Source organism: Xyrauchen texanus, chromosome 31 (genome assembly GCF_025860055.1).
Source record: "Xyrauchen texanus isolate HMW12.3.18 chromosome 31, RBS_HiC_50CHRs, whole genome shotgun sequence".
Lineage (NCBI taxonomy): Eukaryota > Metazoa > Chordata > Actinopteri > Cypriniformes > Catostomidae > Xyrauchen > Xyrauchen texanus.
In genome coordinates, this window is record NC_068306.1 from 22550920 (window position 1) to 22564546 (window position 13627).

A 13627-nucleotide genomic window follows, 5' to 3' on the forward strand; every position below is an offset into this window, starting at 1 on the left:
TGCCTCCTTTCCACTTAAGTCAGATGAAATACTGTGAGTAATGTTAAAATAACATCAGGGTTAGATGTTCTGTATAATGCACATTATATACAGAGATAATTTAGCAGAGACGGGTCACTTCTATTAAAATGAATGGGAGGAATTGTAATGCTCAACCATGGAGCGCTAGCACCCAACAGTCAACGGATGCAGAAAATAAGTCCCGCCTTACTAGTAAAAGAGCCAATCCTTTTAGATATAGACATCTCCTGTTAATGATCTCTACAACGCGCGTGCGCATTAGCTATACAAGCCTTCAACATTGCGTTTTTTTTGTGGGGGTTTTTTTTTGTTGCATAATATGAGGTAAAGAATCACAATTTATGATACCAATATTGTCAGATTTTATTGCTGATTTGAAATATGTTATTTAATCGTAATCTTGAACAACCGTTTTTGGTCTTTCTCCATTCAAGTAGATAGGAGCTACACTGTCATGACTGGAAATAGCCTCCAGAGAGCGTTCCAAAGATGGCCAACACTGGACTGACTTGCTAGAACGACTTTGGTATATATCAGTCAAACACAATGCTAAATTATTCATTGTTCATGACGAGTTAACGAAAGTAACTGCATATTTAACTTGTTTGTTTACTTTTCCCTTCCTCAGATATTACTGATAAATCTAAATGCCAGAAAATGCAGCACATTATTTCTGGATTCTAATAATGACTGAATCATCTATAATTCTTAAACACGGTGGATGTGGTAGTTTTGTCACTGGATCTGTGAGCATTATCATAAATTCTGTATTTATTTAGCAGAGAATAACTTAGATATTGTTATACTGATGTTATACTGATGGTGACCTTTTTCTGTTTACTTTCACAGACTAGTTAAACTTCATACTACGGCTGGGACACTATTCCAAAAAGAATCGATTCCTCATTTCTGAAGCGTTGGGAAAAGAGAATCGATTTAAAACGTTGGAGTCGATTCCTTCTGGGGAAAGCGGTTGATATTTTTTAGTAGCCTAACAGCACTAATACAATTTTCAATTAGCATCTTAACTATCGTCAAATCCGCTCCGTTTGTTCATCTGTATGAAGTGATCCCACAAGCCCTTTAACTGCTTTCCAGACCTGGGCCTCGTTTCCCAATAACGATTGATTTTAGCTATTTTAGAAAGGTTCGTTATTTTTTGCGTGCGTTTCCCAAAACTGCACTTAACATGAACGTGAGAGGGCGCGCTTTAAGTGCTACTCTGGTGCTACTTAAGAGGTTGCTGCTCGTAATCAGTGTTGTCAACTTAGCAATTTTGTTGCTAGATTTAGCAACTTTTCAGACTACCATAGCAACTTTTTTTTTCAAAAAGCACCTAGCAACAAATGTAGCAACTTTTAGCAACTTTTGGAAAGTGACTCTAATCCAAACAACACATGGCAAGGGTGTGGTGAGCTGGTACCTGCTTACGTCAGGGCAAGGGCACCACAACTTCCAATAGGAAAATTAAACTGCAGTAGCCACCGTTCAACCTGAACAGGGCAGCACTCAGAAGTTTTTACACCATATATTGTAGAATTAAAACACTTTATACTCAAAAAATGTATGTCAACAAAATTACTTGAATAAATGAACAGCATTAATAAAGCCCCAGTCTTACAGATCATTAACTAAAAAAAGTTGTTTTAGGGTTTAGTTACCCTTTAAGATCGCTGTGGAAATGTGAAAACAGGAAGACAAAAGACAACGAGCGCAGGGGCGGGGCTACATAAGGTCTATATAGCCAGGACACAGAGGCTGCACGGGCAGGCAGCAGCAAAAATTGTTGGCTGAGTACAGCAGCAGTAGCACGCATTTCATTTCATCTATCAGCATGTCTCAATCAAAACTGTACAGCCAGAAGTACAGAAAAGAGTGGGAGACTTTACCTGAATTTAAAGGGTGGCTGAAGCCAGGGGGATGACTGTCGAAAATACTGTGCGTATTGCAAATCAGATATGCTTGCAAAAATGTATGACATCAAAAAACATTGTGCTACAGCAAAGCATATAAATAAATCAAAACCATATAACCCCGCAAAGCAGTCTACATTACCGCAGCTAGTTAAGAAAGTGGATAACTCCAAAAGTGCAGAAGCTACTATGGCAGTGTTCATTGCAGAACACTGTTCACTACTAGCCTGCGACCATTTAGGTATGGCTTGCAAAGCTGCCTTTTCAGATTCTGTTGCAGCAACAAACTTCCAAATGCACCGCACCAAGTGCGCAGAAATGATTAAGGGAGTATTGGCTCCTTATTTTCTGAAAAGGATAACATCAGATGTGGGGGATGAGAGGTTCAGTCTCCTTTTGGATGAGTCCACTGATGTCAGTGTCTCAAAATACCTGGGTGTGGTGATTCGGTATTTTAGTGCTAAAAAAAGAACAATTGTGTCCACATTTCTTGGGCTGGTTGAACTGGAGGCGGGCGATGCCAGATCAATAGCAAAGGCAATAGTTGAGTTTCTTGAAAAGTGTAGCCTTAAAAAGGAGAATCTTCAGGGTATTGGCACTGATAATGCGTCTGAGATGACTGGGGTGCACAATGGCATACACAAGATTTTAAAGGAAGAATGTGCTTTGCCCAATTTGGTACTCATTCACTGTGTGTGCCATTCTTTACAATTGGCTGTCAGTGCAGCATCCAAAGAAACCATCCCTAGATGTGTTGAATACTTAATCAGGGAAACCTACAACTGGTTTTCTATTTCCCCAGAACGGCAAGAGGCATACAAAGCAGTGTATGCCACCATTAATTGAAAAAGTGTTGTTTGAATTACTTTTACAAATGCTGTGTGTGTGTATTTCAAATAATATCTACGTATTACATAATGGCGTAGTTTTGCGTTGATATTACGTAATGACGTCATAGCGCAATGACGTCACAACGTCATTTAGAAACTTTTAGCAACAAATCGACCTGCCTTTAGCAACTTCCGCTGAAAATTAGTTGGCAACACTGCTCGTAATTGCAACTTAATTATATTTGTTGCGCATCTTTAAAAACGTTTGTAATTTACCTCGCTGTAAATATAAAAAAAATAATTCACCACATAATTGCATTTGGTTTTGCAATAGTTTTGAGCAGAACAATATATTTATTTTACACATTCACTGCTTCCTTCATCAGATTTTCTAAATTTGCTCTGTGGGTCGAGATTAAAGCTTCCAGGATCAGTGAGCAAGGAGTGGATGCATCAGATACGTGCCCAATTAATAAACGCCCGTTTCAAGGAACTGACCTGTGTCTTGCGTTGTTGTGAAGAGAGTTACGGTTCTGTCAGCTTCCCAGTTCACGTCAATACATCTTTATGTTAAAGTTAAATGATCATTAAGCGAGAATATAATGTATCTGTACTCGTTCTCGACATTTTTACAGTGTTTATAACCTTTTGCATATATATATATATATATATATATATATATATATATATATATTACATTACAAAAATGTTATATACAGGTAAAATAAAATAAAAAATATAGGATATATATATATATATATATATATATATATATATATAAATCGATTCTAACTATTCCAAAACCTGGAATCATTATCGGAGTAGATTTTCAAATTTCTGGAATCGATCAGCCCTTTTTCAAACGTCAAGCAATGACGCAGTTGGCGGGAAGTTTTGAAAACCCCGCGCTTGTTCTGCTCCTGTATACACACACAGACAGTTTGTTGTCAATGCGAGAGAAGAAGACGTGGGCTGACTTACTACGACTCTGTGAGTAAATACTTTGATTCTCTTTTTCGTACTGTCTTTAAACAAACCAAAATAATTGCTTGAGTTCCAATGTAATAACAAAAAACATGGTTCGCCTAATATCAAATTGAATATATGGTATTTTGTGTGTGTGTGTGTGTGTGTTTTTGTGTGTGATTTACAGGTCTCTAAAATTCATGGAAATGAATAGCTTGTTCAAAAGTGTATAAAGGCTGCATGTTTTATTTTAGTGAAGCTCATCTCTAAAATATTTCTTAAGCATATTGCTAGTAAATGCTTTTGTGAGTGCAAAATATATATAATATTTTTTAACAACGACTGTGAAAGTCATGAAAGTGTCAAAAAGTTAAAAAGCAACAAGAAGAGACATAGAAGGTATACTTGTTCATGTATCTATAACTTTATAGATATCGAGTGATGGCTAAAAAAAAATCACACGTTAAGCTTTACGAAAGTAGAAGCATCTTCATTAAATTCTATATCGAAAATGATGGTCATTGTTGCTTAATCCGATAAATTATACGATGTAGTTAACTAATAACTTTTACATAGGCTATTTGATTGTTTTTTTAATTATCGTTTTTTGTATAAAAATGCATAATAATTATACAATTTAAATCACATTATATAAAATATTCACACAAAATGTTATCTTGTGAATGTAATTTATGTATTTCGCGTTAACGCATAAGGAAATAATCTAATTCCCGCTCAAACGGACACGTGTAGCATGAGTTGTGCGTCATTTAACACTCACGTTCATACTGGTAAATTATTTTTCTGTAGATGTGAATGCATGTCAATGTGTATAAATATTTGTTATTTGTAGGCCTATTTTGCATATATAAAAGTAGATCTCATACTGAAGTTATAGTAGTTATTATATTACATATGTGTAAATATGTAATTACGTGTTATATTGATATGTCTGAACGAACCGCTCTCGTTACATACTATTTCAGTCCTGTTTATAAAATGTTTAACATACTAAATTGATTTTTAGTTACTTCTAGAGTCTTGTAACACTTTATGTTATTATTTTGGATTTTATATGTAAACATTGGTTGACACATATGTACCGATCAAATTAATTATTGAAATATATGAAATAAACTAATGTTTGGTGGGAACCAAAGTTTACACGGTTGTGTTCTCTAGACTTCGCTAGAGCGGAGCACATCTATATTCCGCCGAACCGCGTCACAGCTCATTATTATTACTGGCTGTCATTGAAAATGAATGAATGGCACGGTTACCGCGAAACATTAGTTCCGAAGATAAAATGGAGGAGAAACGAATTATTGCCGTGGCGGGTTTCCCAGAAAATATATGATATATATATAATATATTGCGGACCCTTTAAATATAGTTCACAAAACAAAGCATTCTGAACAAACGTTGCCGCCTATTTCAACTACGTCAGAGCGTTGAAGGCAGGGCAGCCATAGCGAATTTTGACGCTCTCGCTGCTTCTGGTGTGAAAGGTGATAAGAGCACATGGCCCAGAGCCTTTCTATCATTTAGCATAAGGTTAGACACTGCAGGGTTGCCAACTCTCACGCATCTGGCGTGACACTCACGCATTCAGCCTCAATCTCACGGTGAGGCTGAATGCGTGAGTGTCACGCCAGATGCGTGAGAGTTGGCAACCCTGACACTGCCGTTTTAATGGATTGTCTATAGAAGAGATGCTTCAGTGTGCTGAAACTGCTTCTGAAAGGAAACCACTAATCACTTAATTAACTCACTGCCTGTCTACTAATCAACATGTTTTACATTAAACATGCTTGGAGTTTACTATGATAAAATACACGGACAGTTTTGCGACAGGGATGTGTCAGTTTACGGCTCTCCCGTATTCATTTGTATGGTATCTTGTATGGACTTACTGTCGTAACATTGTAATTGACCGGCACGCTTTGTCCTGTGTGTTTTTTGTTTTTTACGAAAGACATACAGGGGATACATAAATCACACACAAAAAACACTCAAGGTAGAGCAAGGCAATACATTTTTTAACATGATACAGTAAACAGAGAAAAAAACGAATTCACAAACATCAAAATAATAATAATCAAATAAAACTAAATAATATAATAAAAATAAATACAATTATAATTGTCACCTTCAGGAAATCAGGAGGTAACTCTTATAATGAAGCCATAAATTGTTTTAATCAACAGAGCCGTTTTAGCAGCTTTCTTGGTAAATGATAAACAAAGAGTCATAGAATAATTTTAGATCGATACAGAACAGCCTAAAGTTGGGCTTAGAATCAGTGATTTTACATTTATGGAGATGAAACTGTCCAAAGAGAGTTAACAGTTTTAAACTGTCATCCTTCTCATTTGACCCGCAGTTCCAAAACAAAAACAATACATTAATTATTTCAAAAATAAAAGTTTGTTTTAAGCAGTGAAAATAAGCCAGGCTATTTCTTTCCAGAACTCCTTTGCATAAGCACATTCAAAAAACAATTGTGGTATTGTTTCAACATTAAAGTTGCAGAATGTACATTGTGAAGAAATGTCCAATTTAAACTTAGAAAGCAGAGAGTTACAGGGATAGTAATTATGAAGAATTTTATAATGAAGTTATTTAATCTTGTTAGGTAACATAAACGTATTAATGCCAGCCCATATATTAATAGTAGCAAGAGAAGGATAATTTAGTTGTAGGTAGGGTTGGCACCCGTCCCGTATTTCAGCTGGTCAGATGGCGTCAAGACGAAATCGTTCCAGATCGCCAATTCAATTTGCCTAGGGTGGGTAAGGGACCGTCTGAAAAGTCCACAAATGGTGGTAAAACTGGAGTTTTTCCAATATAAATGTTCATTAAGCTCAAACAATGTATGAATACAATCATAAAGACAAGTTCAGGTGAATTAAAAAAAAAAAAAAATTATGTATAAACCATCCAAAATGTACACATAAATAAGATAAAGATGACAAATAATAGATTTCTTTTTTTATTACATACATTTTTAATATGTAAATGATGTATTTTTGTTTTATAAATAATGGGTCAGGAAAGTTATAATTTTAGCATATAAGAAAGGATATACAATTTTTATTAATAATGCATATTAACTCAACGCATCTATTGCTTAAAAAAAAAAAAAAAACATTTAATTTTCCCTTATTTTAAAACTTAAAACCACAAAAGTGGCAATGCTAGTAGCAGGTTGCACAAAAATATCTAATGATTGCCATGTGACTATGACCTAATAGATCACTTTTTCTTAAGCTTTACATGCTACTAATAATGCTACTGCTCTTCATTTAAAATACTCTTTTTTTTTTTTTTTCAGAAAGTCTCAAGATGAGGATGTGTAAGGAAACATCAGATAACCGGTGAGTGAAGTAATTTCTAACAGATAACATTAAATCTTGATCATGTTATTAGTAATGCATTTTAAATATACATACATTTTCAGTTTATTGTCTTTTTCACTTGAGTAACTAAGTTAACCCATCTAATCCTTACAGTGGCCTTGTTGCTGCTATCTTTTTCTTGTTGGGCATGGGGACTCTCCTTCCATGGAACTTCTTTATAACTGCAATGAATGTAAGACATTTACAGTTTATTTTGGAGAAACTACAGAAAATAAAAATGATGTCATCATTTACTTGCCCTCATGTTGTTTCAAACCTGTATGGCTTTCTTTTTTCCTGTAGAACACAAAGAAAATGTTAGGGACCGACAGCCTCAGTCACTATTCATGTTCATTGAATAGAAACAATGATGCAATGAAAGTGAATGGTGATTGAGAGTAACATTCTGCCTTTGTGTTCCTCACAAGGACGGAAGTTGTATGAATTTTTGACAGACTTGTCATTATTGGGTAAACTATCCATTTAAGTTAATTATTATCTTTGATGTGCTCATACACCATTCCCTTCTGTTTGCAGTATTTCACTGAGCGTTTGAAAACTGGGACTGATGCAAATCCTGGGAATGGTACAAATCCTGAGCAGCCAGACCCTTACATGTTCGGAAACCTGAGTGTGCTATTAGCCCAGCTTCCCCTTCTGCTCTTTACCCTTCTCAACTCTTTTCTATACCAGCAGTGAGTATGTGGTTCCAGGTAATAAAAATAAATGAGGAAATTAAATGTTTTTTAACTTTGTGAATTTACCTTATGTTTATGTAGCATTGCAGAGAAGATTAGGATTGCTGGCAGCATGGTCTTCATATTACTCCTCTTCATTCTCACAGCCAGTTTAGTGAAGATTGAGATGGAACAAGACCACTTCTTCTACATTACCATGGCAACAATCTGGTTTATTAACAGTATGTTTCTTAAAACATATTAATATACACAAAAAGTCCTCCTACATCTGTTGTATTTTGATATGTTCATATTAGAATAGACACCCTTCATTTCTGCTTGAGCTTCCAATTATTTTTAAAGGCCACGTGAGTCATTTTGGCATATCAAGTCACTTTTAGTCACCACACTTCATAAGAGCCATCTTGTTAATTTAATTTCTTCTTTTTTTTTTCAGTGTTTGGGGCAGTGTTGCAAGGTAGTCTGTTTGGTCTCGTTGGTAAACTACCCCCGAAATACAGCTCCCTGTTTATGAGTGGTCAGGCTGTGGCTGGGATTTTCTCCGGCCTAGCCATGCTGTTATCGAACATCTGTAACTATCTGCATATTAAACATTAACACCCTCATATATCAAACATAAAAAGCACTTTTCAAGTGATACATTTGTGCTGAAAGGTGTGTTTTTATGCTTTGTCTGCAGTTGTGACTGATTCAGAGAGCTCTGCTCTTGGATATTTCATAACCCCCTGTGCTGCCACCCTGCTTACTTTGTGCTGTTACCTCATACTGCCGAATCTGGTAGGTGCCATTGGACATAATTTCTGGTTAAGTTGTCATCTGACTGGCAACACTAATAATAACACTTACCACTCATTAATATTTTTTTTTATAACATATTAGTAAAATAGAATAGTGTATTAACATATGTTATGCACAGTAATACTACTATTGTTTATTTACCAAATGATGATATTGCTCGAAACATTTCAGAAGTTTGCCCAGCTTCATTTGGAAAATGTATCGTCAGAATGTGAAGAGACAAGAAAAGAGCCATTAACAAATCTTTCTGGTAGGTGTCAGAATTGACGACTGAACAAAATAACACTTAAAGTGCAGCAAATCTGCTCACTGCTGGCTCTTCCACAGTATAACCTGATGTTCTTTTTGTTTGTAGCTACAGAGTGTGTCACTTTGGTTAAAGTGAAGTTGAATGATGACAGCGGGTTAGACATCAATGGCAAAATGATTTTAACTGATTCTGAAGCATGCAAAAAGGTGGATGAGCTCAAACAGGAATCCCTTGAAGAGAAATCAACTGTACCTCAAGTCTTCAAAAAGGTACTATATATAAAAAGCATTTCCTATATACCAAGGATGATTAACCACCGGGCAGTTGCCCAGAGGCCTCTAAACCCAAAGGGCCCTGAGCTATAAATAAATAATTTATTTATTTTGAGAAATCTGTTATAAATCCACATAAATGTCAGCCTTATGTGAGATAACATTTGTTTGGCTGAATGCGTGCTGGACTACAGCAGGGCGAGCACAGGCACTCGAGTGCATGCTCAGGGAATCTGCATCTCACAGGTGCAGCGAGTTTATTTGAAGGACTTCAGAGAACAGCGTATGATTTACAAAACACTTCCAAACACAAAGATAAGGTGCAGTTTACTCTGGCTGTGTACAAAGCTGATGGTTTAAATTAATATAAGTGACAGAATTCATGCAACAGTATGAATGATTTAAAAATGTTTAAGTCCTGCATGCATTTAATGTTTAATGATAAAGCGAAAGATGCCTTAATACCATAACTATGTACACTGTAACCTTTTGTAATATTTGGTTAACTGCGAGAGTTCACAGACAGTTATTCTGTTATTTGTCGTGATTTAGGAATAAAGAACATTTATTGCCATTAATGCATAAAACACAATTTCAGATTAGCAGGGAATAAAGTGCACTGTGAGCTATGAGCCTAAATAGCACAAAACAGATATTCAAATGATAAAATCACATTAAAGTCGAGCAAAAATAATCACAGCCTGCAACATAGTAGGCCTATTCATAATCAAAGGAAAATGCGTAATTCTGCCCAGGCATGTTAACTTTCCATGAGGCAGCGAACGCTACAGTTTATTGGACTTTTTAGGGTTTGTTGATTTTTAAATGATTCAGCGTTTAACTTATGCACACCAGAGCAAAAGGGGGACGAAACATTAACTCACAATTTATCAAACACTGAAACTTTGCCAGGTAAAAAAAACTATCTGGAATCTGTCCAGTGTGTGTTTACGTAGAAACACATTCCAAAAATTACACAAACAGTTGTGAACAGCCTGAAACTCGCCCTATAGCCTACTTGAAAAACTGGCCCAAAACCTGAAGGTTTGTCGGGTACCGACAGACCCAGATCGGGTTGAAGAGTTTACTCATGCAGAATAACCAAACGGTGATTCTGGTATTTGACATCCCTATTAATGTATATATTGATTTTGGATCAGTTCACAATAAAAAAAAGTACATATAATTGGTCGTGTCAGACATTGCTACAAACTTTTCTTCCATCTATTTGAAAAATCTATCAGGTTCAACCAAATCAGGTTATCCAAATCTGCCAAGTGTCCTGTAGCGCATAAAGGTGAATGTAGTCATGTCGTGGGGGGCCTCCACAGTGTACTGACCCATGGGCTTCTCGGTTCTTAATCCATCCTTGCTATTTACATATAAAAGTATTTCCCTGATATCCTTCCACACATCAGGCCAAATCAGTTAGTAAAAAGTGCATGGCTGAATTCTTTTTTATTTTATTTTTTTCTGTAGATTTGGGTGATGGCATTATGCGTGACATGCACATTTGCCGTCACATTGTCTGTTTTTCCAGCAATTACTATCAATACAGAACCCTCAGGCTTATTTGAAGGAAAAAGTGAGTCTCCATGGGTCATGCATGATCTCTCACAGATAAGACATTTTTATTGAAGCTTGCATGCATGCATATTTTCAAAACACCTTTATTCACATCTCTTTTTTCATCATATAGAGAATATCTTCGTCCCCTTTTGTTCATTCATTGTCTTCAATGTAATGGACTGGATTGGTAGAAGTCTCACGTCTCGTCTTCAGTTGGTGAGTCTCGTCAAAGCTTGCATCAGATTAATACATTATGTCTTACCACTGATATTGTTCTTTGCCTAACCCCCAGCTTTGTTCTTTTTCCATATTCCCAGCCATCGATGAAGAGTTGTTTTTTCCCCGTCTTTGTGGTATTACGAGTAATTTTCATTCCTGCCCTCATGCTCTGCAACGTTCAACCTCGTGCTGTTCTCCCAGTCATTTTCAATCATGATGTGGCCTACATGGTCATCATGTCATTGTTTGCCATGACGAATGGATATTTTGCCTGCCTCTCCATGAGTTATGCGCCACAGTAAGTACTATTAAGGTTATCACCAAAGGCCCTTAGATAGTTCAATAAATGTTATTTACTATTAGAATCAACTTTGATCTGTAAATAACCATTTTCTTTTGTGATGTCACCATTATTGCCAATAAAGCGCTCTGTTTTACAAACCAGTGAGCTGCTGCTTACAATAAGAAATAAAATCACATTATTGTAGAGTACTTTGTTTTGGAAAAGAACCCTGGTCTGTTCATTATCACCTTCTCATACATTTCCACACATCATATGTCTCAGAACACTCGCAAACCCTTGTGGTCACTTTTTTCCAGGCTGGTGAAGTCTAAAGATGCAGAGACAGCAGGGGCTCTGATGACCTTCTTTCTGGCTGTGGGCCTCTCTCTGGGAGCTGCACTCTCCTTTGCCCTTAAACAAATAATTTAGGGCAAATCTCACCAGTTGACACTGCTGTTTTCTCATCACCACCCAACATAAACATGTTCAAAAGGGCTAAACATACCCTACGCATGTACACTATCGCATATGCTTCGAGTTACACAAGGTGGATTCTGTGCATTGTTGAGTTACAGAATGTGTCAGACTGCAATTGATAACTCAACGCAAGTATGTGTTGTATTCTTAATAGTGGTGGCACCGATCAGGGTATCAGACTGATTAGCCCGATCCAAATCCAATACCGCATGTTGGTCATTGAGGTTATTGTCAAGCTCAAAGAATGACATAACCTACAAATTGCCGTTAAAGTAATCCATATAATTAGTGTATTTTAATCAGGCTCTTTAAGTCTTCGTTAATTGCAAAAGGCTCTGTTTAAAAAAATATACAGTCAGCATGCACATCCAAGTAGTCTCTGGCACCACGCCGCTCTGCCGACACACATGCTGCTCAGCGCAATATGTGGTTGCTCCACACAAACTCCATCTCAGATGTAGATGATCAATTGTTCGGTACACCTATGCATTGAGAACGGCACCGGACAAGCATTTTATCAGCTGTGAATGAGAAGCGTATTACAATACTGTGAATTAGCCTACAATCAAACACTCAAAAACAGACTTCCTGGAGCGCTCAGCGATTAAGAAATTACAACTGAAATGCATTACCAATGTAGTCAAATTATTATTATTAGAAATTACAATAAAAACAAATTGAGTTCCGAAAATTTGGATTGATATACTAATAAAAGTAAAATGAAATGAATAACAGAGAGAGAGGGAGAGAGATCTGAAACAATTTACTAATCCAGATACAAGTTAAAATGTGTAAAGAGGACTGTCTTCTTTTCTACTGAAGACTTTTAACTCGAATTAATGTTATTTTTGCTGTTGCAGACTAGTTAAAAATAAAGTTTTAAACATGCTGTTTTGTAGTTTTTTTGTTTTCCTGTTTTATAATGAAATAATGTATTTTACAGGTTTTTGTTTCTTTACACAGAGTACTCCCAATCAGTTCTCATTAATAAAAATAAAAAAATGGTATCAGATTGGTATTGGCCAATACTGATAATTAAGGTAATGGAAGAGAATTTTTTTTTATCATTCCATCTCTAATTCTTAATGTTTTCGCAAGCATTCGGGCATTAGTGTGAACTGTCCGCTTCTATGAGTTTCTCTTTCAAGTCAACTACTGTTATGGCAGAGCAGTAGTTCGTAGAGAAAATTGCTGTGCAAGTAAGTTAGTCAATACATTTATTGCTACTTACCTGATTAATAACACATCCAGTTTAAATGGCACAGACTTTTGAAGGCAACTCTATGGCCACCTTGAGTATTGAGGTTTGTTACCGCCATAGTACCGCAAGACCGCACATTACAAGTGTTTAACCGGACCATCCATTGGCGAAGAACTCAGATGTGAATGTGTGTACTTGCGTAAAGTATGTTTCTGGCCTAAATCATTGCTGTATTAAAAGCACCTTTTTAAGCAGTCTCATTTTGTGAAGGACTAAAAATAAATTGCAGCATTATCTTGACTATTATTTTTGATATAGTGAAGATAATTTAACAGGTATTTATGGGTTTGCAATTCATACTCATGGGTTTGTTTGTTTTTTAAGGGAAATGGCTTTTGTTATCTTTTTATACAAGTGAATTTTGTTGTATTTAATTTTTTTATCATCTATTGTATTTTTGTATTCTTTTTAAAGATCAAGTCATATATCATAAAATGGATATGAAGCATAGTGACTCTCAGAGACATTCTACATGCCTGTAATACGTGTTTTTTTTTTAATAAAAGATTAAAATACAACAAATTGTTTCTTTCAAATAAACTTTTAGGCTACACGTTTTAACATGAGCAACATTTCTGCCAGATTTTATTGATGGATTTGTGTAATGTCAAATTCTTGACAAACTTGACAGTCACTCATAAAATATTCTCTGTTCACTTAGTTTTCATTCAA

General features: G+C 35.9%; 1 protein-coding gene across 1 annotated transcript; it reads left to right on the forward strand.

Annotated features, from left to right (window-relative positions):
* Nucleotides 1-3691: 3691 nt before the first annotated feature.
* slc29a2 (solute carrier family 29 member 2) lies at nt 3692-13460 on the forward strand. Its single transcript, XM_052100351.1, has 13 exons — nt 3692-3754; nt 7065-7107; nt 7243-7321; nt 7666-7823; nt 7908-8047; nt 8263-8397; nt 8506-8603; nt 8796-8874; nt 8980-9143; nt 10626-10731; nt 10846-10931; nt 11033-11232; nt 11535-13460. The coding sequence occupies exons 2-13, from the start codon at nt 7076-7078 to the stop codon at nt 11644-11646; spliced, it is 1389 nt and encodes a 462-aa protein (XP_051956311.1). The 5' UTR covers nt 3692-3754; nt 7065-7075; the 3' UTR covers nt 11647-13460.
* The last annotated feature ends 167 nt before the right edge of the window (nt 13461-13627 follow it).

Coding starts and splice junctions, on each gene's coding strand:
- slc29a2 (XM_052100351.1), top strand. CDS start 7,076: ATGAGGATGTGTAAGGAAACATCAGATAACCG. Junction 7,108..7,242: donor AAGGAAACATCAGATAACCG/GTGAGTGAAGTA, acceptor TAATCCTTACAG/TGGCCTTGTTGCTGCTATCT. Junction 8,875..8,979: donor GCCATTAACAAATCTTTCTG/GTAGGTGTCAGA, acceptor TTTTGTTTGTAG/CTACAGAGTGTGTCACTTTG.